At 53.1% G+C, this 25,734-nt stretch overlaps 1 protein-coding gene across 1 annotated transcript in view; it reads right to left on the reverse strand.

Annotated features, from left to right (window-relative positions):
• The window catches only part of COL22A1 (collagen type XXII alpha 1 chain), a 227,391-nt gene that overhangs the window by 198,706 nt on the left and 2,951 nt on the right, over positions 1-25,734 (reverse strand). The window contains exon 2 of the mRNA XM_021688721.1: positions 24,008-24,574. Coding sequence (XP_021544396.1) covers positions 24,008-24,574 — 567 coding nt within the window. The remainder of the gene's footprint in view (positions 1-24,007; positions 24,575-25,734) is intronic.

Here is a 25,734-nt window from a genome sequence, read left to right on the forward strand (position 1 = left end):
CACCCAGCGCCCCCAGCTCCCGGCACGCAGCACCTAGGGCCCCCAGCTCCTGGCATGCAGGAGGCAGTGCACACTACAGACTGGTTCATTTACATGGGTACTTGCCAAGCACCTACTCTGCAAATACTGTGCTCTGTCCTAGGGGTGACATGTTAACAAGGCAGTGTCCCTACTCACAGGGAGCACACAGTCTCACCCTTTAGAGGGAGTCAGACACCCAAACTGACAGGGTCAGCAGAGTGTAGTAAGTGACAGAGTGGGCCTGGTTGCTGGGGGATTCGGGACACAGGTCTGACACCTCGCCAGGCTTGGGGAGGTCAGGGAAGCTTTCCTGGAAAGGTGATACTTGAGGCTTTCCTAAGGGAACAGTGAAGACCTAGCTAGACTGACAAAAGGACAAGAGGGGCCACAGGCAAAGGGAACGTCATTTAGAAAGGCATGAACATATGCATCAAGATTCCGAGTCCGCAGGTGTTGGTGAAATGGGAAACGTGTGCCGGGGGCCCCCCACAAAGGTGTCTCTTGTGCTTATGCCCACCCTAAGGAGCTTCAAGTACAATTCCAGAAGCAAAGCTGCTCAACTATACAAAGGCAATAGAGTAAGTCTTACAGCAAGACAAATACTTCATTATAGGATAGTACATTAATGTCTTAACGTCTTCACGATTCCTCACTTAAGAAAAAAGTTGGAAGCAAAAGAGACTCTTCCAATTGCCCCCCAAATCCCAGAAAGAGCACCAACTTGGAATTTTAAAGTCCTCGGTCCAAGTGTCGGCTCCCTGACGAACCAGCTCGCTGTCTTGGCCAAGTCTGTAAACCTGTCTTGGTGCGAGTGTCTCTGGCGGGGAGACCTTACAGAGCACACACGGGCCACGGGGCTGCCTGGGGGCTGAGCAAGCTCAAGTTCATAAGGGGACTGGAACAAGGCAGGGTGGCCCTCCAATTCAGCGCCTGAAGCAACTCGCTTACCTTAGTGGAGACCTTTCTCTGTGCGCATCACCATCACAATCCCCCCCTTATTAGATAGTTCTGTCATCTGTCCCATGTGCAATGACCTGTTTTCACATTCGGGGCACAAGGGTCTCAGTGAGGGGCCAGTGAGGGGCCCCTTTACCAATCAGCAGTGAGGGGAAAGAATGAGATCTTCCCTGGTGTGGAGGTATTTTTCATGTTTATCCTAAAAGGCACCACAAGGTCTGCCAAGCCCCATGCAAGGGGTTATTTTGGAAACAGCACCGAGCTGTCTGTCTAGGACCAAATACGCAAGAGGATGCAGGCACCTCGCAATATTTAGACAGCCCCACCCAGGACAGCAGCAGCTGTGGGCTGACCACCAGTTGCTCTAGCCTTGGAAGGCTGCCAGAGAGACTGGCTGTGGATCATGCATTGACTCAGAAGGTTCTATCCTTGATGATGAGGGCCACGGAGCCTTGTCTCCGAAAATATCCTAAGGTTGTGACCTGATTCCCAAACCCAGATGGGCAAGGATAGTCCAAAGACTGTGAACACAGGTAAGATGGAGCTTCTTTTCAAAGACATTAGAACTTGCCCAAACTGCATTAAGGAATCATTCCCCGAACCACCTGCCAATCGCCTGGCGGGGCCATCACTAACCCTTATACATCCAAGAGGCTCAAGGCTTATTTTTTTTTAAAGATTTTATTTATTTATTTATTTATTTATTTATTTATTTATTTATTTATTTATTTGACAGACAGAGCCAGTGAGAGAGGGAACACAAGCAGGGCGAGGGGGAGAGGGAGAAGCAGGTTTCCCAGGGAGCAGGGAGCCCAACACGGGGCTGGATCCCAGGACCCTGGGATCATGACCTGAGCCGAAGGCAGATGCTTAACGACTAAGCCACCCAGGCGCCCTAAAGGGCAATTTATAGTCAACTTAGTATCAAGTCAGGACAAATGCTTCCTAAAATACCCCCTCCAGCCAGGCTTCACAGGGGTGGGATGCCGGGGCCCTGTGGGTTCACCTGCTTGGCAGGGAGGTAGGGTTAGCATCCAAAGGCCCGCTTAGCCTAAACCTGTATCTGTTTGGCCAAGATATTTCCACATCTTAGATAATGATCTATTTATTTCCACATTAACTCATTTATTTAAACTAAAATATCTGAGAACTCCAGATATGTTCTAGGCACAGAGCTAGTTCTAGGGACACTAGAACGGGAAAAAAGACAAGTCCCCAGGTGCCTGGGTGGCTCAGTCAGTGAAGTATCTGCCTTTGGCTCAGATCATCATCCCAGAGTCCTGGGATCGAGCCCCACATCAGGTTCCCTGCTCAGCGGGGAGCCTGCTTCTCCCTCTGCCTGCCACTCCCCCTGCTTGTGTTCTCTCTCCCTCTCTCCCTCTCTGATAAATAAATAAATAAATAAATAAAGACAAGTCACCGTCCCTGCCTTCAGGGCACTGGTGGGCTGACTGTGGCAACAGACATGAGACCTGGAAGCACAAGAAAGTCTCACAGCTGCCATGACATCACTGTCTCCTTGCTTTGTAGGCTCCCCCCTCAGCCTTTGAGACTGCCCACCTCACCCCAGGGCTTGTTCTCAGTCACAGAGCCCCAGCACCCCGCCCCATGTCCCAAAGCTGATGGCACCACCTGGAAGTCACTGACTGGTGTCTGTCTCCCCAGAAAGTGCGAGCCTGCAGCCCCGGGCAGCTCCCCGCTCAGCTCCGTAGCGTCACTATCTTCCCAGCCCCAGACACGGACAGGCCCCGAGTTCATGCAGACCAGAAATGACCAGTGACACCTGAGCCGAGAAGTCAGCCCTGGCTGGCCTTCCAGCCACGGGCTCCATCGTGACGCGGATGAGCAGTGAGATGCCACAGAGCGGGGTTCCTGCCGTGGAGGTGGGACAGACCCCATCGGCCGTCAGTCCTACTTCTTCCCTGCTAAAAGAATGCCCCTCAACTCAGTGGCGGGCCGGTCTTGGCTAATGGAGGTTATACTGTCCCCCATGTTTCTAGCCTCCCTCGCTGCCAGGAACACACGTGTGACCCAGTTCTGGACAAGAAAATGAGTAACAGAGTTTGCTGTGGTTGGCTGAGGGGTGGTTTCTTAAAAAGCTTTTGCTTTTCCTGATGAAATGGGACAGAGAGGCGGAAGAGGCTGCCGAATTCACGTTCCCTTCCTTCTCCTTAGACTGCGGGGACATAACGTCCGCGGGACTGCCAAGGACAACTGAGGAGACAGGGATTCCACTCCAGCAGCCCGAGCCTGGGTGAAAAGGGTAAGAAAAACACACTTCTGTTCGCCTCGGCTACCGTACTTGTTTTTGTTTGATTTGCCTTTGTTTTTAATTTGCCACGGAGTGTATTCCAAACCTGCACGCGTTCCCTTTCTGGGAGCAGCACGGATGAGCCAGGATCCAGGACTGGAAAGCTGCTCTCTTTCCAGCTGCCTGAGCACAACTCAAGATGGTGGTGAGGACCAGCACGTTATTTTCCTGGTAAAGGAGCCACGGACGGACTGGGGTGTCTTCACTATCCCAGGAAAGACGGGTTTACCCGGTAATCATTCGGGATCGACATGAGAAGCAGCTTTGGGATTAGGGATGGGAAGAGTTCTCAGGAATGGAAATGTGTACCTAGTTCTTGTGTGAGTTGGTCAGTGTTCCTTTTAGAAAGGGCAGGAACACACAAAGGACATGACTGATCACAAAGACCTGCTCCCTTGGAGCTGACTTACTGTCACTCACTGACACCCGTCCTCCCTTGGTCTTTGGGCAGGTGGATCCTCTGCGAGTTCTAGAGAGGAAAGAGATCTGTCTGCCCACAGAACCAGTTCTGTTTCACCAGAAGCTTTCAAGAGAGCCCAGCTACTGAAGGATCAGAGCTGCTCCAAGGGGGGGGAAAAAAAACCCAGGAATTCACTGCAGTTTCTGTGGAAAAACACTTCAATCGTCCTCAGTTTACCCAATGGCAGAAGGGGAAAGTATGCTTGCCCAGGATGCCCTTTGGCTTTTCGCTGACACATCCACACTTCTATCTAGAAAACACTGAGCCATGCCATCCCCTGGTGTCTTCATTTGGGAAAAGAGAGTGCTGGTAATTACTGAGCACCTACTGTGTGCCAATCTCCCAGCTGAGGATTTTACCTGCAACAACCGTTCCAGTAAGTCGATTTCTTCTTCCTATTACGCAGATGTAGAAACAGATGCTAAAAGGTTAAGAAACTCACCAGGATGGGAGGAGTAGCTGAATTTGAATAAAGGTCTCCGTGCATCTAGAGTCTGGGAGAAGACTTGGTAGCCCTGGTCTAGGGCATCAGCAGGACCACGGGAGCAAGGGGCAGAGCCAGGGGACTCCGCGGGCCACGGAGAGGAAGCGATCACTGCTCACCCAGCACCTCACAGCGGCCGCCGCTGAGTGCAGCCGGCCATGGAGAAGATGATGGTGTTCCAAGAGCGGGGGGAAGACGCGGAGGAGGGAGGACATGAATCAGGTGCCAGCAGACATGCCGCCCAGCTTCTCCGCTGCTCCAAGGCCAGCCAGGAAGGCATCCTCACAGTCCCACTATGGAGAGCCAGCAGACACTGAGCCAGGCCCGGCTGACATGAATGGTCCCAAATGCAATGCCAGTGGCTGCCGGGGACTGAGGGCCCCACGGCCAGCTCTGCGCTGGGTGTGCAGTATAGACTGTCTCCGCTCTACTGGGGATGGCGGCATCTCAGTGATCAGCAGACACGGGTACGCCTGCTCCGCACCAGACGCTGTCCTAAGCACGGTGAACACGTTGACATGTTTAATCGAGTCCTCCCTACAGCTTCAAGGGACAGGTGCTATTATTTACAGATGGGAAAAGAAAGGCCAAAGGAATTAGTAAATGGATCGCCCAAGGCCACAGAGCTAGCAAATGGCAAAGTCAGCAGGACGGCTCTGGCATCGGGCTCCTGACCACGGTGCCACACGGCCTCTCCGAAAGTCACCGGCCCCAGTCACCCAGCCAACGGGGAGCGGAGTCTCCAAAGCCTGAACAGACGGACGGCCAGCTGCTTCTGCGTGAGGCAGCCCCCTCGCCCCGGGAAGAGCTCAGACTTGTAGAGTCCTCGCTCTGCACCTATAGGATCCGGGTGCTCCCCAAGTTCTGCCCGCCGGGTCTGCTCGCTTGTGCCAGTTCATACCAGGCTCCGAGCGGGGCACTGTGACCCCGGGGTGGACAGACAGCAAGGTGGGTACCAAGCCCAAACAGGTCCCCATTCTCTCTCACAGAAGCTACTTAGATATTCCAAGGCAGCCGGGGTGCTCCTTCCACTGTCCAGTCTTCTCCAGCGGAGCCCCCCGGCCCCCCGCTCTTCCCTCACCCAGACAGGCCAGGGGAGTGGAGGGACAGGGCTCCCCTGAGCCATGAGCATACAGGCTTGGATCCCAGCTCCCGCGGGCATGGCTGCATGTCTGCCGCTCACTGAGGCACTGTTTGGCGTCCTGTCTGGCCCGTCAGGACTACTCATCGTGCCCATTGTGCAGATGAGAGAACTGACGCTAGGAGAGCCGAGAGGACCCACTTAAATCACGCAGCTAGTTAGTGGTGGAGACAGGAGTCAACTCGGTGTGACTCCAGCACTCTCTCGCCTGCTCCCTCCCACACACACACATGCTGGGGCATCCAGAAGAACATGGAATACTGAAACCATGGTTACCTCTGGGAGGCAGAACTTAAAGTGATACCTTCATTTTTGCTTTTTTAAAGATTTAGAAATGATTTATGAGTTACTTACCATGATTATTATTATTATTATTTTAGGTTTTTTTTTAATTTATTCATTTGAGACACAGAGATACAGAGAGAGAGAGAGAGAGAGCATGAGCAGGGAGAGAGGCAGAGGGAGAGGGAGAAGCAGGCTCCCCGCTGAGCAGGGAGCCCGATGCGGGGCTCGATCCCAGGACGCTGGGATCACGACCCGAGCCGAAGGCAGACACTTAACCATCTGAGCCACCCAGGCGCCCCATGATTATTATTTTTTAAAAGCATGTCTGAGCCCTGCCCCAGGGTGCTTGTTGCTGAGGCAACAGGAAGCTCAGGGGGAGGAGGCAGGAAGGACAGCAGGGGCGGTGGGGGGGGATGGAGGCGGTGGCTGGTGGCCTTAAGCAAATGCTGTTTGCAGACTTGAGCTCGGGAGTCCGGGAGGCCCGTTGGGCCTGCACCAGCTGACATGCCCGGGGCGGCCTGGACAGTGGCAGATTGCTTCACACCGGGGCCGTCTCTCCTCTCCCAGCCCGAGCCCAGGCCTGCTCACTGGGGTAAGGTGAGGCTGGAACAGGGCCAGAGGGAGACCGTGCTCTCCAAGGCTGATGGGGAAGATGGTCTGGATTCTGCAGACCTTGCCTCTCTCGAATCAGCTGCCCCCGTGTGTGCTTCCAGATCCGGAAATAGGGATGTAAGTTTGTGGGGTTTTCCCCTTCCAAGGTCATCCTGCAGCATAAATGGGATACTGAGTGGGAAGTTGGTGGCATGATGCCTGGCACCTAATTAGTGCTCATTCATTCATTCATTCAGCCAGTGCATTTTTGCCAAGTGCCCGGCACCAACCTTCCAGAATAAAGAGCAAGCGCAAACATGTGCCAACCCCTGGCCTCTCGGTGGTCACCTGCTAGTGGAGGAAGCAGAGGGCAAACAGACAGACACAGAGAAGTGAGCTGGTCGTCAGGTGTGATCAGGAAGTATGCAGGTGGTATGCCCAGGCGCTGGCTGTGGGGGCCAGGATGCATGTCGGACACATGGGTCTGGGAAGATCTCTTGGCTGAGTGACATCTGGGCTGAGAGCGGAGACGGGCACGAGCCAGCCACAGGAAAAGCAAGTAGGCAGATGGAGCACCAAGTTGTGCAGAGCCCCGAGGGGGAAGGGGCTTAGTTCACCCTGGTGGGGAAGGGGACCAAGCCCCAAGCTAAGTGGAGTGAGGAGACAGAAGGGAGGGAGGGAAGACGCCAGCTCAGGGAAGCCTGGTAACCCAGGGCAGGGTTTGGAATTCAGGGCAAGGAAGAGATAGATGGCTCTGCCAGGGAGTCCGGAAGAGCAACTGAGACCAGGCAGAAGGCAATGGTAGTTACTGTGTGAGTGTGGCCATCCAAGGAGGGAGGGATTTCACAGGTCCCTGGGGTCCTCGGACCTCCTTTCCCTCCCAGAAATGTCCCGTGGGCTGAGCGCCAGCAGGTGTCAGCAGAGGCCAAGAGAACCTCCTCTAGGAGGGGACAGGAGAAGAGGTGCAGGGGGAACTCGGGAGGGCAGCAGAACCCTCGGCCAACACTCAGGTGCCACGTGGGTCCTGGCTACTTCGGCCCACAGGGCTCAGCCAAGCAGTGACCTTCAGCCGTGGGCATCTGAGATGCATCAAACCTACCTGCAAACTTCCTTTTCTTCATCCCATGTCTAATGAATGTCTACCATGTACCTGGCACTGACCTGCTCTGGGATGTAATGGGCACGATGACCAGCTCTCTGTCCTCAGGGAGCTGCTGTCCAGTGGACAAGATGGAAATTGCCCAAATAAGGCACTGACCTCTCCAGCAGGTGATTATAACCAGTGGGAAGCTCTGGGGTGAGGATGGGGGCAACACAGTGGGATCCAAGCTAACGGCTGGAGAGTCGGGGATGTCTCCATTGAGACCTGAAGGGTGAGCTGGAGGGAAGGAGGTAGAAGCAGCAGGACAGTGACCCACAGCAAGTTCACAAGACTCAGCGACCTGTCCCCCAGTAACAGAACTCATCATTTGGGATGCAAAATCCAAACCCAGGTTCGTCTGACCCCTATAGCAGACTGCAAGACCATCATGGGTTAAATGATCCATCTGTAGAACAAGGGCTCTGGGGACCTCAAGAATCCCTTAAATGAGCAGAATTGGTGAGAAGGTCACATGACAGATGGGGGCGGGGTCAGCAGCGTGGGGTCTAGGGCCAGTGGTGGGCAGGGGCTAAGGCGGGACACTGTCAGGATCCTTAGACCCCTGTGTTCTGCTGGGAAGTTAATCATTAGGGAGCAGAGCAGGACATGAGCCAATGTTTCTGGAATGTCTAGCATGGCAGGGACATGATCACTGCCCGGATGCTAGGGAGGCCACAGGAACAGAAAGGGCAAAAGTCCCTGCCCTCCTGAAGCCCACAGTCCAGGGGATTTCATTCAAATCTCTCAAAGGCTTTCCTGGGGGGCTGGCCACTCCCAGCATGCTGCTACGTGGGGGCTCAGGGCAGCTGCACAGCCCATCCACGTCACCTTGCAGGGAGTGGCAGATAAAGGATACAAACCCAGGCCTGGTGAAATGCACAACTCACACAACCTGCCCAGTGCACCTTGAAGTCTGGCAGGGGAAGAGGCACATGGCAGGAAAGGTTAGGGCTGAGTTGGCTGCCAGGTGCAACGGAGAGAGGCACTTCTAGGATCAATATTCTTACAGCACATGGCTAGAGCTGAAGATCAGGAAGGAGCCTGAAGGATGACCCTATGGTCCAGACCTCTCGTTTTACAGGGAAGGGATCTGATGCTACCAAAGGGAAAGGCCCATGGTGCAGCCCCCACCAGAGCCTCCCTGTGCCAGGCACATGGCCACAGCCTTGGTCCCACTCCTCAAAGGTCCTCAAAGGTCCTCTGAAGCCAAACCCAGGAAACACCAGCAGCCAGAGTGAGGCAGGAGCTTCTCAAACTGCAGTGTGTTTTACGGGACAGCTGGTCCTGGGGACGACGGGGTACGGCTTCTAGTGCCGAGCTTTTCTCCCCAAAGCTTTGCCCTCTGACTTGGATGCAAAACCTCTGATCCAAATTTGCTGCTGGGGGCGATTTCATCGGTTCCCCAGGAACAAACGTCTCCCCAAGCTCCCTCTTCGCTGTCTCTGTTCTGTTTGTCCCCCGTAGGCAGTGAACAGAGACCTTATGTGTACGGCACCCTCTGTCTTTTCAGACTCCGAGGCTAGTTTGCTCAATTCTAGAATTGAGTCCACACTCTTGACACCTGCCCTTCAGGGTCTTAACAGGGGTTACAGGAGAGAAAGTGCAGGAAGGGCCAAGTTCAGTGCTCAGCCCACCTCAGTCTCACACAGTGGCCATCTTGCTTCCCCTCCTGCCCATTCTCACCACAGGACCTGGCGCTGAGGGGAACCTCACCTGCGCCCAGTCTGGGCTCAGTCACCCACAACCCTGAGCTTCTGCAGGATCCGAGGTCAAGGGGCACCCCCAGGGCTGCATGACAAGGTGAGGGTCTTGGTGAGAGGGCTGCTGAGCAGACCCACAGGTAAGGAAACAAAGCCTCCTTGTTACCCCCATGGATTCTGAGCAGACAGAAATAGGAAAACAAAGTGAGTGGCAAAATGCAAATTGATCATGTGAATCCAGGGGAGTTTTGAGAAGATATTTCACTTCACCCCACAGAGAGGAGACAAGACATCCTGGAGGAAAGGGGGAGGAGGTAAGGGACAGGGTATGAAGAAGGCCCGGGTTCTGGGGGCAACACTGACCCTAAGTCACCCCGTGGCCAGGACATACCACCCTCCCCATGCAGTCCCAGGAAAACAGAATGAGCCCAAAATGCCTCCCCACAGGGACATTCTGTGGTTCTCAGCAGAGATGGGCAAACAAGATAAGGTGCGATTTACTTTTCTCTAGTCACGGCCACATTCTCTCCATTAGCATGTGGTCTGGGATCAGACCTATCTGTGTCCAGACTCAGGGTCATGTCCCCAGAATGAGAGCCCCAGTGGGCAGGGCAGTCCCCAGGGACGAGCAAGGCGCCCTGGCTCAGCCCACTGCTTTGCCAGGCCCCAAATGCCTGTGGGAGCAGATGGGGCTCGCCTAGGGGCCCATTCACTGCGGCCCAGGTCGTGGGGCAGAAGCAGACCTGGCCAGCCCCGCTCCTCATGTGCTCCCACCCTCTCCGCAGAGGCTTGGTGGAAGTGGGTTCCCGGAATGGCCACCGGCTGCATTCCTGCGGGGTGAGCTTTGGTGAGGCTGCTGGGAAATCATAGCCAGATGTCAAAGAGGCACAGTCAGGCAGCCTTTCCACCATCCAGCTGGCGAAGGCACAGCTGTAACTGGAGAGGGGCTGAGGCCTGGGGACAGGGTGGGGACCCTGCCCACACGCCGTCCTTCTGTCCAGGGCACCCACTGGGGCTGTGCCTTCCATCACCTCTGCAGGTCTGCAGCTGGAGGTGCCAGCCTGGGGTGGAACAGAGGGGTCACCTTGCCTGCAGTCCTGGGCTCTGCTGCACCTGCCATCCCCACTCCTGGAGAATGAAGCTGTGGGGGGACCTCCTAGTTGACCATAAACCTGCTGCCGAGCCCCTCTAGCCTCTGGTTCCTCATGAGAACCCTTTACCCACATTTCCCACTTTTCAGCCAGACCCTCCACCCCCCGCCCCTGCCCCTAAATCCTCTTCTTGGGGAATGCCTACCCATCTGCCCATCTCTGCCGATTCCCCTCTGCACTATATGCCTTCAAGGTCCATCCATGTTGTCACAGAGGACAGGATCCCCTCATTTTTTATGACCGAATAATATTCCCTTGTAGTGAACACCACAGCCTCTTGTACCCATTCATCCATACGTGGACGCTTACACTGCTTCTACATCCCGGCTTTTGTAAATAATGCTGCAATGAATGAGGCAGGTATGTTTTCAGGTTACTGATTTCATTTCCTTTGGGTATGTTTCCAGAGGTGGAGCTGCTGGGTCATACGGGAGTTCTGTCTTCAGTATTATGAAGAACCTACATCCTGTATTCCTAGTGTCTGCGCCAGTTCACATTCCTACCAACAGCCCGCAAATGTTCCCTTTCTCCACACCCTCGCCAACACTTGTTATTTCTAGTCTTTTCCAGAGCCATTCTGACAGATGTAAGGTGGGATCTCATTCTGGTTTTCACTCATCATTTTTACGTGCTCATGTTTTAATGTTTGTTTGTTTTTTTCTTCTCCTGAGATAGAAGCTCTGTGTGAACAGGGCTGTGGAGGTCACATTAAGCCCCACACTCCTATAACCTGCAGCCAGAGTTTCCGGCTCCTGGGAAGCATGTAATCAGGATTTCCTGAACTGATGAAGAAAACCCTGTGGCAAAGCTATCAGATGGGTTTCTCATCCCCGTGTTTCGGATGAGAGCTCATGCGACTTCCCCAAGTTCGTATGGGCAGCAGAAAATAGTGACAGAGGACACGTGTCCAGTATCTGCTGTGGGCCAGGCACTGCTCGGAGCACTTTCTGTGTAACCCGCTCAGGAAGAGGAGGGATTGTGGAGCCATTGTACAGATGGAGAAACCAAGCACAGGGGTTACATAATCAGTAAGATGATGAATGGCAAACCCAGGACTTCAACTCTGGGCTTCCAGGAGCGGGGCAGGGAGGGAAGGGGGGAGAGAAAGAGAGAAAATCCTCGATAGCCCAGAGTTTTAACAGGTCCTCACTGCAGGTTTATTGGATCCCTCTTTCTTTGCTTTTCTGTTTTTTTTCCCAGTGTTTAAAAATTAAAGTATAGTTGACAGAAAGCATTATATTAGTTTCAGGTGTACAACATAGTGATGTGACATCTTTATATATTACGAAATGATACCCACGATAAGTGTAGTCACCATCTGTCACCACACACGGTTATTACAATAATATTGACCATATTCCCTGTGCTGGACTGTTCATCCCCATGACTTATTGACTTTATAACTGGAAGCTGGTACCCCTTAATTCCCTCCACCCACTTCACCCAGCCCCCACCCCCCCTCTGGTGACCATCTGTCTGTTCTCTCGCCCCGCACCTGTTCAAGCTCCTAGACCAGGAGGTCAAAGCAGCCTATGGGGCCTCCACTCACTCCCACCCCCCTGCTCACCTATTTTCCTGTTGTATATAACACCTCTGATGATAATAAATTATTTTTTATTAAAAAAATATTTTTTAGGAGGCGTAAGGCCCCTTGTGGCTTCCAATCAACAAACGTCTTGCGGACTACGGTGCCTTAGACTCCCCTGGGCCAGTCCCTATTGCCCAACTCAAGACAATGGAATGTGCTGAACAGGTTGATTACCTGTTTGTCGCTGGAATAATCTGCTGCTGAGCCCACTTAGACGTTTCTAGTCACCCCTCCCTGAACATGGACCATGCGGTGACTCTCACACAAAGCAAGAAGGCTGGTGAGGAGCTGGTCTGCATCCATCCCAACACCCGCCAGCCAGGGTCCCTTTCCCTCCCATTCCCACCACCTGCTCAGCACAGGTAGCTGGGCCTGGTAGGACAGGTGGAGACTTCTGCGGTCCATTTTACCTCTAAGTGTGCAGAGAAATAGTGCTAAACAGCTGATTTTCACTTGCAAGGACTACATTTCTGCATCAGGGATGCCAGGCATGAGGAGCTGGCTGGGGACTCTTGCCTCCTGCATCTTTACTCACTAGTCCTGTGCCTTCACAGGGCTCTGGCTGATGCCTCTCCGAAGCAGGAAACGGGGACAGCGGGGACAAGGTCTACAACCACTCACGCCGTACAATCTACAGACATGCACAGAATCTTTGCAATGTGTGTATGCAGGAGATTTCTGCATACCATTTTCCAGATGAGGAAACTGAGGGTAAGTCTTCTGCCCAAATGCACACAGTTGGTAAAGAGCAGAGTAGTGTGTGTGTGTGCGCATATGAGTGCATGCACACACAGTGTGCCTCTGAGTGAGCATGTGTGTGGCCTTGTGTTTTAGTGTATGCGTTTCTGTGGGGGAGGGGTGGGTGCCTAAAACTCAAAGAAGACAGAGTCTATAATTATAAGGACAAAGACAGACATGTTTTACAGCAAAATAAGTCACCCAGAACACACTGCGTTGACAATGGATTTCTTTCAGTCCTCCAGTAAGTGTGAAGTTGTGTCAGAAACATTGCAATTCTAGTACTATGTTGAACAATGGGCAGAAGACATGAACAGACACTTCTCCAAAGAAGACATACAAATGGGTAACAGACACATGAAAAAATGTTCATCATCATTAGCCATCAGGGAAATTCAAATCAAAACCACACTGAGATACCACCTTACACCAGTTAGAATGGCAGAAATCGACAAGGCAAGAAACAACAAATGTTGGAGAGGTTGTGGAGAAAGGGGAACCCTCTTCCACTGTTGGTGGGAATGCAAGTTGGTACAACCACTTTGGAAAACAGTGTGGAGGTGCCTCAAAAAATTAAAAACAGAGCTACCCTATGACCCAGCAATTGCACTCCTGGGTATTTACCCCAAAGATACAGACGTAGTGAAAAGAAGGGCCACATGCACCCCAATGTTCATAGCAGCAACGTCCGCAATAGCCAAAATGTGGAAAGAGCCGAGATGCCCTTCAGCAGATGAATGGATAAAGATGTGGTCCATATATATAATGGAATATTACTCAGCCATCAGAAAAGATGAATACCCATCATTTGCATCAACATGGATGGGACTGGAGGAGATTATGCTAAGTGAAATAAGTCAAGCAGAGAAAGTCAATTATCACATGGTTTCGCTTATTTGTGGAACATAAGGAATAGCATGGAGAGCATTAGGAGAAGGAAGGGAAAATGAAGGGGGGAAATTGGAGAGGGAGAGGAACCATGAGAGACTATGGAGTCCAGGAATCAAACTGAGGGTTTTTGGGGGGGGGTTGGAGGATGGGTTAGCCCGGTGATGGGTATTAAGGAGGGCACATACTGAATGGAGCACTGGGTGTTATACACAAACAATCGGTCATGGAACACTACATCAAAAACTAATGATGTACTGTATGGTGACTAACATAACATAATAAAAAAATTATTTAAAAAAAGAAGCATTGTAATTCATCAGCCGCATTTCTTGGAAAGCCCCTAGACATTGTGTAAGCCCCGTGTCCCACTTGCCCTCTGGCAAGTGTGAAGTAAGTTCAGGTAGAACAAGGTCAGCTGCAGGACGTGAGAGTCACTGAGAAATGCAGAATTTCTCCACGTCTTTAATTATATGGCTGCATATTTATATATAGACATATATATATATAAACATTGTATATGTACATACACCTTTTGCAAGCAATACCAATTTAGCTGTGGCCACTGTACTTTATCCCTTTACCAACCCTAAATGAAAACCACCATGTGAAACACGGAGCCCAACCTCCACGAGCTGGAATGCTTGGCATGATATGGTCCCAGTAAATGGGATGGCCACGCCCATGTCATGCTCTACGTGGGATGGCACCAGGAAAGGGTGCTGGGGCTGGCCCAAGGCCCTCCAGCCAGGCAGTGGCAAGGGGATGATGCTGATTCATATGTGACCCCCGGGCCCCGTCTGGTCCAGTTGGGACATGAATCCTTGTCTGAGGCCAGGGAGGGAAGGAGGCCTTCTTAAAGATCTCGGGTGAGCCCTCAAAATGACAAACAGAGGAGGCATCCACAACAGTGGCACAAGGCGGGGGTAGCATGATGGTGACCAAGACACAGAGGAGAGGGGAGAGGGGCCCTCTAAGGGGAATCCCACCCACCCCACTCAGCACCCGAGGGGGAAACTGAGGCCCCCATAAAATATCCTACCCAGGGTCACAGAGGAGTTAGTGACAGTGATGTCAGATTTCCAGCCATCATATCAGAACACACTGTCAGGGGTCAGCAAGCTTTTCTCTAAAGGGTCAGAGTGCAAACAGCCTTTGTGCGCCACGCGGCCTCTGTCACAACTACTCGGCTTGAGGCCGTGGTGTGAACACAGCCACACACAGTATGTGAACAAGCTGACATGCCGTATTCCAACAAAACTCAATTCGAAAAACTGGTATCTGGGCAGATGTGGCCTGTGGGCTGTAGTCCGCCGTCCCCTGCATTTGATCCAGAAAGATCTCGAGTTCCTGAACAGGCCAGCAGCGTCCTGCCCAGAGCTCACGATCCGTGAACTTCGAGACTCTGCTGGACTCCCTTCCTGGACAGGGAGCTCAGATCCTGACATGTCAGGTTTGGGCACTCTGATTTTTGGCATGTTCTATTTCATATAGACTTGACATAATTAGTAAGTATGATAACACAATAATAAGAACCACAATCAATTAGCTGCCAGATCGGTAATTTATCATCTCAGTTTTACAGACAAAGAAATCAAGTCTCTGAGACACGAAGTCCCAGCCAAGGGGCCCCCAACTGGCAGGTGGCAGGGCTGGGATACCAGGCCAGCCCCTCTGCCCCCGGTCAGGGTCTCAGGATGCACAGACTGTGACTCCACTCTGGACGAGCCACAAAGGGGGCCTTTTATGTACGTGTTCCCTCTGCTCTAGAGGATACGTAGCACGACTACTGTTTGCATTTTACAGGGAAAACTAAAGCTTCAGTAAGTAATCTGTCCAAACAAACAGAGAAACCTGGATTTAACTCAGGCTCTTAGATCCCAATCCCTCTGCTAACCATGGAGGCTCTGAAGTCACAGCTCATGAGGGAGAGAAGGCAGGATCTGAACCCAGGCCTTCCCTGAATGCTCGTCCTGGACTCTTCCCCTCCACCCTCAATCATGCCTTCTCACAGGGGCCACATCTCCAGGGAGGGGGCAGGGAGAGGGCGAAAACTGCTTCAATGGATGGGGTGAGCAAGTCTAGGAGACCCACTGCCTTGGGCCCTCTAAAGCTCAAGCAGCATAAACAGACAGCTAAAGTATATTTATATTCTATTTCAGAGAAGGAGGCAGCTGGGGGGAAATGCAACATTTACGTAGGGTCCTTCAGAGGGACATGACAAAAAAAACTGGTCGAGAAACACTGCCCTACGTGAAATGTATTTAACTCAATCACCTTTCTGGAAAATAGTGTAGGTATGCATGAACACATACATACAATAAAATGTATATGTATGTATATTGTATGTAATTTACATATGCATATGTGAATTATACAGATACACCTGCATCTATGTATACGTGTGTGTATATATGGATGTATACACACCCGCGTGTATGTGTGTGCATATATGTATATGCATGTGTGCGCACACACCTGTATGTGCGTGTATGCATGTGTGTGCACACGTGTGTACATTTGTGTTTATGTGCATTCGTGTGTGTGTGTGTGTGTATGTGTATATAGTAAAAGCAAACACTGCATAGCAGGTGCTCAGGGCCACCCCTGAGCCAAGTGCTCCCCACGCCCCATTATATCCTCACAACACCCTATAAGGTAGGAGCGGTGCCAGGACCCCCCTTTGTATGGCCGCATATGAGGCCAGTAAGAGGCTAGGAAGCTGAGGGTTGGGAAGCAGAGCTGGGCATGCCGGGTGTCGGCTCGGGCGAGGTGTAACCCCCCCGACCGCACCTCACTGTCGATGCACACCTCTTGTAAGAACGGCCTGCAGGAACATACACACACTGGCACACGCAGAGCTCAGCACAAGGAAGACACTATTACACCATCAAGGGAAACCAGGACCCAGAAGCAACGTGGGGGGCGGTCCGTTCAGAGAGAGTGGAGGGTATGTGGGTTCGTGCCCCTCCCAGCGCAGCGGGACACACCCCCAGGGCCCCATGGAGGCTACAGGCAGAACATCTGGGTTTGACACAGGAGTTCCTCGGTTTTAGGAAAAGACAGGAGTCGGGCAGGGACATGCTCCAAACAGCTCCCAGGGATCCGCTCCAGGCCTGGGCCTGGCTGGGCACAGCTGGGAGACAGTTCCTCTTTCCCTGATGTACGCCAATGACGTAGAACTGATGGGTGGATTTCAGATTTTCATCATTTTCAGTCACTGTCTAATAAAATTCCCCAGCACATAATCAGAATTAAGTAACCCCGTTACTATTTCTGGGGGATGAGCTCAATCAGGACAAGGTTTCCCAGGAGGAACTCCCAGTGACCCTTAGGCAAAGGGCGGGCGTGGCCAGAATTGCTCCTTGAGGCTGATGCGGTCCCGAGGGCCAAGCCACAAACATCCACGTGGCGGCTCCAAACCAACAGCAGATGCTGCCACAGACTCCTCCCAGGCCTTTGGGTCCACCCAGAGGACTAGCTGGGTCTGGGGGGCCACACACACACACACACACACACACACACACGTTCCCAGGTGTGTGTGTGTGTCCTGACCTCCTGACCTCACCACCAGTCTCTGGGCAGGCAGAGGGACGTGGGGATGAAGGCAGATGTGTGGTCAGGAAGACCTGGTCACTGGAGACAAGGCCAGCAACAGGCGGTGCCTTCTCGGATGGCTAGAAGACTCAGGTTCAGAGGGAGACGGGGCCCAAAGAAATTCTCAGGCTGGACCTGCCACCCAGGCATGCTGACAGCCAGCCCCCAAGCCCTTCCCTTGGGCGTTATTGCTAGGTCTTCAAGGGGACAGATTATTCCAGGGGTTTGAGGTGGACTCTGCTTCTGGCCAAGGAAAGACTCCTGGCTGGATTCCTTCTACTGCATAAACTTGGGAACGTTAAGCCAGCAAACTAAGCCTCCATTTACACCTCCTGAAGCAGGGGATGACAACAGTCTCCTTCTCTCACACTCCCCTCCAGCACCCAGAGTGCCTGCCTACCCCAGGCCCTTGGCTTTCACCGCTGCCTCTGCCTGGAACTCGGGATGTGGACTGTTGCCTCTCAACCCGATTCTTCACGAGGGGCCTCTGGAAATGTCACTCTAAAAGCAGGATCACAGATGTCTCATTCAAGGAGGAACCCTGTGCCTCAGAACAATGTGAGAGAACAGGGGATTGATTAAAATGTGTTAGAAAAAATAACCCAGTACTACAGAGGTTCCTTAAAACACCCACGGTTGTGACACGGTATGGTTAAAGGTCTACCCAGTCCACTCCCAATTACATCAGTAAGTTGTGTTATTTACTGACGATGCACTACGAAAAGAAAAAAAGGACACGTTTTCAAGTGAACCTAGTAATTCACTCATTTAGAAGGTGAAATTTCCTGTTGATGACCACAGTCAAGAGCACAGCGAGCCCTCGACGGCCAGAACACCCAGGCCGGGGCTGCCCTGCACACTGTCAGAGCAGAGGAGGGCGTGAAGAGACCCTGGCCCCCCACACAGGGAGCGGAGGCCGCAGGGCACCTACTAATTAAATGCAGAGCTGGGGCGTAGATGCTGACCTTTTCCCAGTGAGAGCCACAGGTGAACAATAAAATTAATCTCCCTGCCACACGAAATAAGTCAGTGTCCCTCTGTCTCCTCCCCCCACCTCCCCTGCCACTGCCATACTGGTAAATAGAACATCCAGCCGTCCAGACTTTCTCTGAAACAGCAACACAGCTAAGCACAAACACACCGGCAAGAGAGAGACAGACGGAGAGAGGGTGCCCACGTGTCACACGACAAAGCACCACAGAGCACGGGAGAGGCCACTCGGCCCCAGCCCAAGCCAGCATCTCAGCCTCGCTGTCCGAAAGCTAAAAGACAGAACCCAGGACAGTGCCTCCTGCTCGTGGGGAGAGGGGAGAGAGGACCACCACTGGGTGTCCCCAGAATAGAAGGAGGCGGAGGTCTCTCAGCCGTAGCCGGCTAGCATTCCACAGGCTCACCCCCGGCCACCCGATAAGCTATATAAAGGTTGTTTTGTGGCTACGACCGAGCCCGGGGTGGAGAAAGCTCTTAATTACAGCCAGTGCTCTGGGGTTGGGCCCCGTCGGCAGCCTCCGCCCCACGCACTGCAGGAAGCCAGGCTGAGACTAAGTCCCCTGGGGACCTGGTCAGGCCACAGAGGCAGGAGCTGATGCCATGACACAGAGGCCCCTCCCTGCACGAGGCCGAGGCCGGGGGAACAGTGAGCTGCACACCGTTAGCTTCATTCACGGACTCGGCACACAGCCACTGGTCATCGTGTGAGCCAGGCCGGCGAGAAGCACCAGCACGCTTCAGTATTAGAACTCCAAAGGATCGCAGAGGGGCAGCCTGACGGGCCCGACTCCCAGGCAGTGGGCGCTGAAGGGAATGGACACTGGAACCCCTGTCCCCACACTGCCCCCTCCTCAGCTCACCTGGTCACTTCCAGCTGGGCTTCTAGACCAGACCAGCCACAGCTCACAGCCCCCAACCCACGCTGCCTCAGGGCCCCAGGGGGCTACTGCACCCCCACCCCAGACACAGGCCCCTCACTTCCTGTGCACTGACCTGGGGTTCTGCTTCCCCTCGGAAGGGCAGCCCTGGCGAGCCTGCTGTCCCTCAGAGCCACCCCTCCACCCTTCTGCAGCCAAGCGCTGGATGGAAAAGCAGGGGCTCTGGATGCAACCAGACCTCAGCTCGGCAGGAGCAGCATCAAAGGAGAGAGCTGTTGGGGGGCGGGGAGCCTCACATGTGGACTTCGTATGTAATAGTAAAATTTCTAGCAGCCACATTTGAAAAAGTAGAACCAGGTGAGATTAATTTTACTACTATATTGTATGTATCCCCAAATCTCCCAAATATTCACATTTAAATACATGATCAGTAGAAAAGATATTCGTGAAACATTGTCATTCTGTCTACAAAAGCCAGCGTGCATAGTCCTGTGGCACTTCTCCGTTAGGACCAGCACCCGACTGGTCACGACCCCCCCGTGCTGGCCAATGCAGGTCTGGGGCTCCCTGTGTGCAGAACTCACAGGGCTGACTGTGACTCACGACTCACAGGGCTGGGTGCGGAGCGGGGCGAGAGTGGGATGCAAAGTGCTGTCAACGTCTGGTGCTCAGAGAACAGCAAACTCCCTGGTTCTGTTCATGCCAGTGGAGCCCGGTCAGGGCCCTACTCCTCTGCATCTGCCCCACCAGACGAGGCAGCGTGATTCAGCCCATCCCAGCCAGCCTGCCTTTTCCAGACCCTCATCAACCTTCAGAGTCTAACCATTTGTGTCTGCTCATCAATATACAGATAAGTTCAATATTTCAGTTCATGCTGGGTATGATTTCAGGTTTGCAGAATATTCTGAACCTTTGCATTGGGAAGGGGCTAGGTCATTGCGTAGGTACGTCTAATGTGTACAACGCAACAGCAAGCACAGAACGAACCCCAGGTTCCCACCCTTGATTTCCTTTAAACAACATTTAGGCGGCTCCTTCACACCACAGGCTCTGTTCCGGGCACTCGGAAACCGCAAGGAACAGACTTTGCCCTCGCGAAGCTTGTTCTTGTGTGTGAAGGCAGACCCCAGGCAGATAAACTACCAGACATGTGAAATTGCAGGTTGTAACCAGGGTCCACATTCCATCATGTAATTAGCTGCCACGTTCCTGCTGCCTCGAGTAGACAAAAGCTTCTTGAGGACAAAAAGAATGTCAGATCCCTCACTGCATCCTGGGAACTGGGCATGGACCCCAGCAGAGGAATCACTCGGTGTGCAGTTGCTGAATGAACGAACGAATGAATGAATGAACGAACGAACGATTACTACAATGCTCTGCTGGGTTGCTAAAGACTGCATGAATGAATGATTTGATCAAATCCAAAGACTGCTACAACGTACACCCATTGAATGAATGTATGAGTAGGTCGGATCGAATTGAATGACTGCTACACCAAAAACCCCACATCGTTCGTCTGTGATTTTCCAGATCATCAATATGAGGCCCCGATTCAGAAGAGCCCCTGTTTGGGTTCCAAAGTCACCCAAAGATCTCTCCTGTGTGTGCAGGGACTTCTGGTCATGTGGATTTTGTGATGCTCCTTGATTTAATCTTACTAGATATATTTCAGCATGTTACTGTTAGCTATTTTATTTTGTTTTGCTTTCTTTCTAATTGAAGCAATTGTAAGGGGATTTTGTTTCATTTGTCATCAGAATCAAGCAGGCCCCTAGTCAGCTTACAGCTGTATTTACAAAAACGAATTCCCTTTATGCGACTGAGCATAACTTACATCTTACATCTATTTAGGTTTTTGGAGGAGCCTGGCTACTGTGAGTTTTCTTAATGTCATCATGGCGGACATGTGGTGTGCCCGGCTGGCTGGCATCTGGTTCCCCTTCTCTTGGTTGCAGCCCCCAGTGTCCCTTCGTGGGTCAATGGTGGTGGTGACTAGGACAGGGTCATGCGGTTTCCACCCCAGTCAGCCTCTTTCCACTCCGAAGCCACAGTGTTGGTCTGGGGAGAGCTGCAGGCCCACGCTCGTCCATCAGACTGAATCCAGGCCCGCTGGGCCGTGGTCTCATCCCTCCTGGCCCTAAGATTCACCACAGGTAGCCCCAGCGTGCCCTCCCACACCTGTTCTCGCTTCCTCTGCCCTCCCACCCCAGGAGGCTGGCCCCTGGGATGACATCACCTGGCCCCTTGTGGGATGGTGTCAGACAGGCTTGGGCCAGGGGAGGAAGGGAGACGAGGGGAGGGGAGAGAAGGCGGGGGCTTCCTTCCTGCTCCCTCTAGGCCACCACTGAGGAAGCAGCTGTCCTCCATGAGGTGACTCCAGCCGCCTCCCCATCTTACAGGGCTCTGGGCACATTTCCACCCTTGCCATCAGCCCGCTTCGCCCGCTGCCCGTTCCCGGGGGCTCAGTATCGCTCAACGACCTCAGCCGTCTCTCGACAAAGCCTTCATCAACACCTCTGCAGTGGACCGTCCATGTGGGGACCCGGACACACAAGCCCGCCAAGAACAGAGTTAACGCCAAGGAGAAACCCAGACACGGAAGGAGTGGAATGAGCCCTGGTCTCTTCATTCAAGCCCGCCTGACCTCTGACCTTTTTGTCATGCGTGATATAAATCTGCAGGTGGGTCCTCTACGGCCTTCAGAACCGAGGTCAGTGAGGGCGCCGCCTCAGTGCGGGGCACAGCGGGATGAGGCCAGCTCATGGAGGCTGAAGGCCTGGATTCCGTCCCCAGCCCTGCCCTTCTATTAACTGGGCAGCACAACCCAGTGACTTCACCTCTCCAGGGCCGTTCCCACCATTCCCAGAAACATGCCCTGGGCACAGAAATTCTTCAAAATCGAGATTCTGCCTGGCCGACGTCCAGAACCCGTCTGAACCAAGGCTGCCAGTGGGCAGGGTCTAGAGGAGTCCTGCTTCCCAGCGCCCTGCATCAAGGAGTTCTGGGATCACAGCAGGTGCACACACTCCTGAGCCACCACGTTGGACTTCTGCCTCCTGGCTGGGCCTGGGGCCCGGTGTCTAGCTCTCATCAGCCCAGAGGCCAATCCTGAGCCCTGGCCCTCCCAGGCTATCTCTCCTGCCTTCCTGCCCTCTCCTGTCTTGGCTGTGGCACCCCGATGGCCTACTGCTGAAGGCCTAGCAGCTGCCCTTCCCAGGAGCTCAGCATGCTGCATGCTCGTATCCATGAGAAGGAGATCACCATAATCTATGTGATTGTAATGAGGGTGAAAGTTCACGGCCGATGACTCATACACCAGATCGCTCTCCTTCACCTAGCACTCAGGGCAATTTCCTCATCTGTGGAACAGGGGTTAGTCCTCAGCGCTCTATCCCCAGCCCTGTTTGTTCTCTGAATTTCTCCAGTAGTCCCATAAAGGGTCTCCTTGTGTCCTGCTGTCCTGCCAGCATTCCATTCTCACAGATCTGACGGCGTCATACCCCTGCACAAAACCCTCCCATACTTCATCTTAGCACACAAGCCCTCCTTTACTGAGAGCCTGACAATCATACAAAGCCACCAACCCCAGACCCCTCCTTGACCGCAACCCCAGGGCTCCATTACACTTCCCTGACTGTGTCATGCCATCCCTCAATCCCTCATCCTATGGCTCAGACGTGTCCTTCTAAAGGGTCTAAGCACCATCTCCTCCAGGAAGCCCTCCGTCATTCTCAAGGTCATCACTGAACACAACCATAGTAGGACCCCATGAGAGTCTGCAGCACCTTTATTAAGGTCATCCCCACAGTATTATATCCCTTTTTATGTGTCTTTTTCACCATCTAGACTATGAACACTCCAAGAGCAGGAGTTTTGTCTGATCTTTTTCCACAGGCCCAGAAATCAGCACAAGGCCACACAAAAACTAGATCCCCAATAAGTATGTATGAGTAAGTAAGTGGAAGTGGAGATTAAGTGAGCCAAGGGAGAAGAGTCACAGAGCGGTACAGAGCCCAAGGGCGTCAGGTGTCAGACACAGTTTAGCTGTTTTCTCCCAGGGCTGCTAGCGAGGCCCGTCCCTGGGCCCAGGCCCCTGCTGCTTGCCAAGTCACGCCCAGCTGTCCCCACCGCCTGCCACAACCCCAAGGCTTCCCTGTCCCCGGCAAGCTGTGACCCTCTGAGCTTCTCCCACCCGAGGAGGCTCAGTCCCCAGAAGGAGTTAGCAAGACAGAGGCTGAGACCCTGCTCCCAGCCCCCACCTGCTGGCCCTGGGGAGGGGTGTCACCAAACACTGCTCATGACCCAGGAAGGACAAATGTCACCCCAATGAAGCAGGCAGAACAGAAGCTGGACACAGACTGATGCACAAAAACCCACTTCACCCTTCTTGTCCTGTGCAGGAGGCTGTCCTGAGAATGACCCAACAAGGGTCTTGGAGGTCAGCCTTCAGGGTCAGAAGCCCAGGGGCTGTCAGCTCCCTGCCTGCTGCCCAACCCCCCTCATCGCCCATCCCCAGCCACAGTCAACAGATTCCAGACCCCCTCGGGTTATCTCAGAGGGCACCAGGTCAACAACACTTGGCCTCTGGGATAAGCTGGGCCTGACCATCTCCAAACTGCCGATTGGGGATCACAGCTACAGTCCAGAAGCCTGTCTGTGCCTACTTCCTTAGACCACCTGTCCCTGCAGTCCGTTGGAAGAAGAAAGGGGCCTGATATATTTCACCTGCCATGAGCTTTACGGAAGGGCTTTGGAGCTGGCTCGGACTTGAACAGCCCTGCAGGTGAGATGTGTTCCCACTACAGAACGGAGATGGGACTGCCAGGCATTTAACCCACTCCGGGTCTCTCGGGGTGGGTGGGGCCGAGAACCTAGCCCTCTTTAATTTCCTTCCCGCCTGCGCCTTGGAGGCGGAGCCTGGGAAGGACCCAGGTGTGCGCCCTGCTGGGTGCAGGCAGGACTGGTTTTCCGCTTTCCTCCCTTACTGAGCCCTGGGCCGGTGCGCTCTGGTGCAGCCCTGACACCTGCCAGCCAAGCAGCTCGGGGGCTCCCCACTGCTCGGGCCCCACGCCCTGCGCACACTCACTTTCACACAGGCGGCGCCTCAGCTTGCCACGGATCTTGTCGATGGCGTTGAAGTCGGACACGTGGAAGACGTGGGCGGACTTGGGCTCGGAGGCGATCTCCTCCAGCTCCTCCTTGAGCGCCTCCCCGACGCCCACGGCGAAGATGCGGATGCCCGCACGGTGGGCGGCAGCTGCAGCGTCCAGCACCAGGTCCTGGCTACGGCCGTCGGTCAGGAGGATGGCCACCTGCTTGAAGGCATGGTCCCCCGGGCGGCCGCCGGCCTGCGGGGAGAAGCTGTGGCGTGTGATGAAGCGCAGCGCGTCGCCCGTGTTGGTGTTCCCGCCGTGGTAGGCCAGGTGCCGAGCCGCCGCCTTGACCGCCTCCCGCGAGCCGAACAGGCCCAGCTCGAAGGCCGTGGTGGGCTGGTCGCTGTAGCGCACGACCCCCACGCGCGTGCGGTCAGGGCCCACCTCGAAGGTGTCCACCAGGTTGGCCACCCACTGCCGGACCTTCTCAAAGTCCTCCTTGCCCACGCTGGAGGAGGTGTCCAAGAGGAAGACCAGGTCGTAGTGGACAGTCTTGCAACCTGCGGAGGGTGGGGGGGGAGAAGAAGGGTGACCTGGGCCAAACGGATTGGGAAAGGTCACACTGGCTGGGGGCCTTAAAGGTCCGAACCTGGCTTTCTGAACTGGCTTATGATGATGAGTGTCCCCAAGGTTGCTGTGAGATCCAGCTGCCAATATGTGTTCTTGCATATAAAGGGTTAACGTTCATGGAACACCGCTCTATCAGTTTCTTCAATAGTTTTTATTTGGGTTACCAAGTGACTTGTTTTTTAAACCTACTGCAAATAACGCGTGCTCATTTCAGAAAAGGCAATCGAAAAATGTTTTAAACACTTAAATTTCCATCTACAGAGGGGTCACGCTGTTAACCCACAGTGTATACACCTAATTATTTTCTATTTCCATACAGTTACTAATGCACGTGGGACTGTACCAGACGCACTGACACATAGCTGTTTTCCCCACATCTGGCAATATGCTGGAAACCCTTTCCCAGTGTGGTGATGCCGGTTTCCATGGATGCAAGGTGCCATTGCACAGAGCATGTAATTTATTTAGCGTTAGATGTTTAAATAGTTTATAGTATTCCAATATTATAACTCGTATAAAATATATTGCACTCATTTTAAATATAAATTTGTAGAAATTCTGTCATGCTTTATAAAAATAGCATATTTTGATGTATAATATGCTTCTATTTTTATAAACTTTGTAAGTTTTACATAAACTATACAATGCTTTTGATTAAACAAAATAGGACACTATATAATTTATTTCTGATCCTCAGGGCAACCCTGTGCTGAGAGCTTGCTCTTCTCCATTTCACAACTGGTAAGATGAGGAAAAGGGTTTCTTTCTACACTCCAGAGAGCTGCACAAACATATAAGGGAACCATCAAGAAGCCTTGGTCTTGAATCTTGCAGAATCTGAGGCTTGTTCATATCACCAGCAGCAACTGACCAGTGCCTGGCAAAAACATTTGTCTAGGGCGCCTGGGTGGCTCAGTTGGTTAAGCGACTGCCTTCGGCTCAGGTCATGATCCTGGAGTCCCGGGATCGAGTCCCGCATCAGGCTCCCTGCTCAGCAGGGAGTCTGCTTCTCCCTCTGGCCCTCCCCCCTCTCATGCTCTCTCTATCTCATTCTCTCTCTCAAATAAATAAATAAATAAAATCTTTAAAA

The sequence above is a fragment of the Neomonachus schauinslandi genome, chromosome 4 (genome assembly GCF_002201575.2).
Source record: "Neomonachus schauinslandi chromosome 4, ASM220157v2, whole genome shotgun sequence".
Taxonomy (NCBI): domain Eukaryota; kingdom Metazoa; phylum Chordata; class Mammalia; order Carnivora; family Phocidae; genus Neomonachus; species Neomonachus schauinslandi.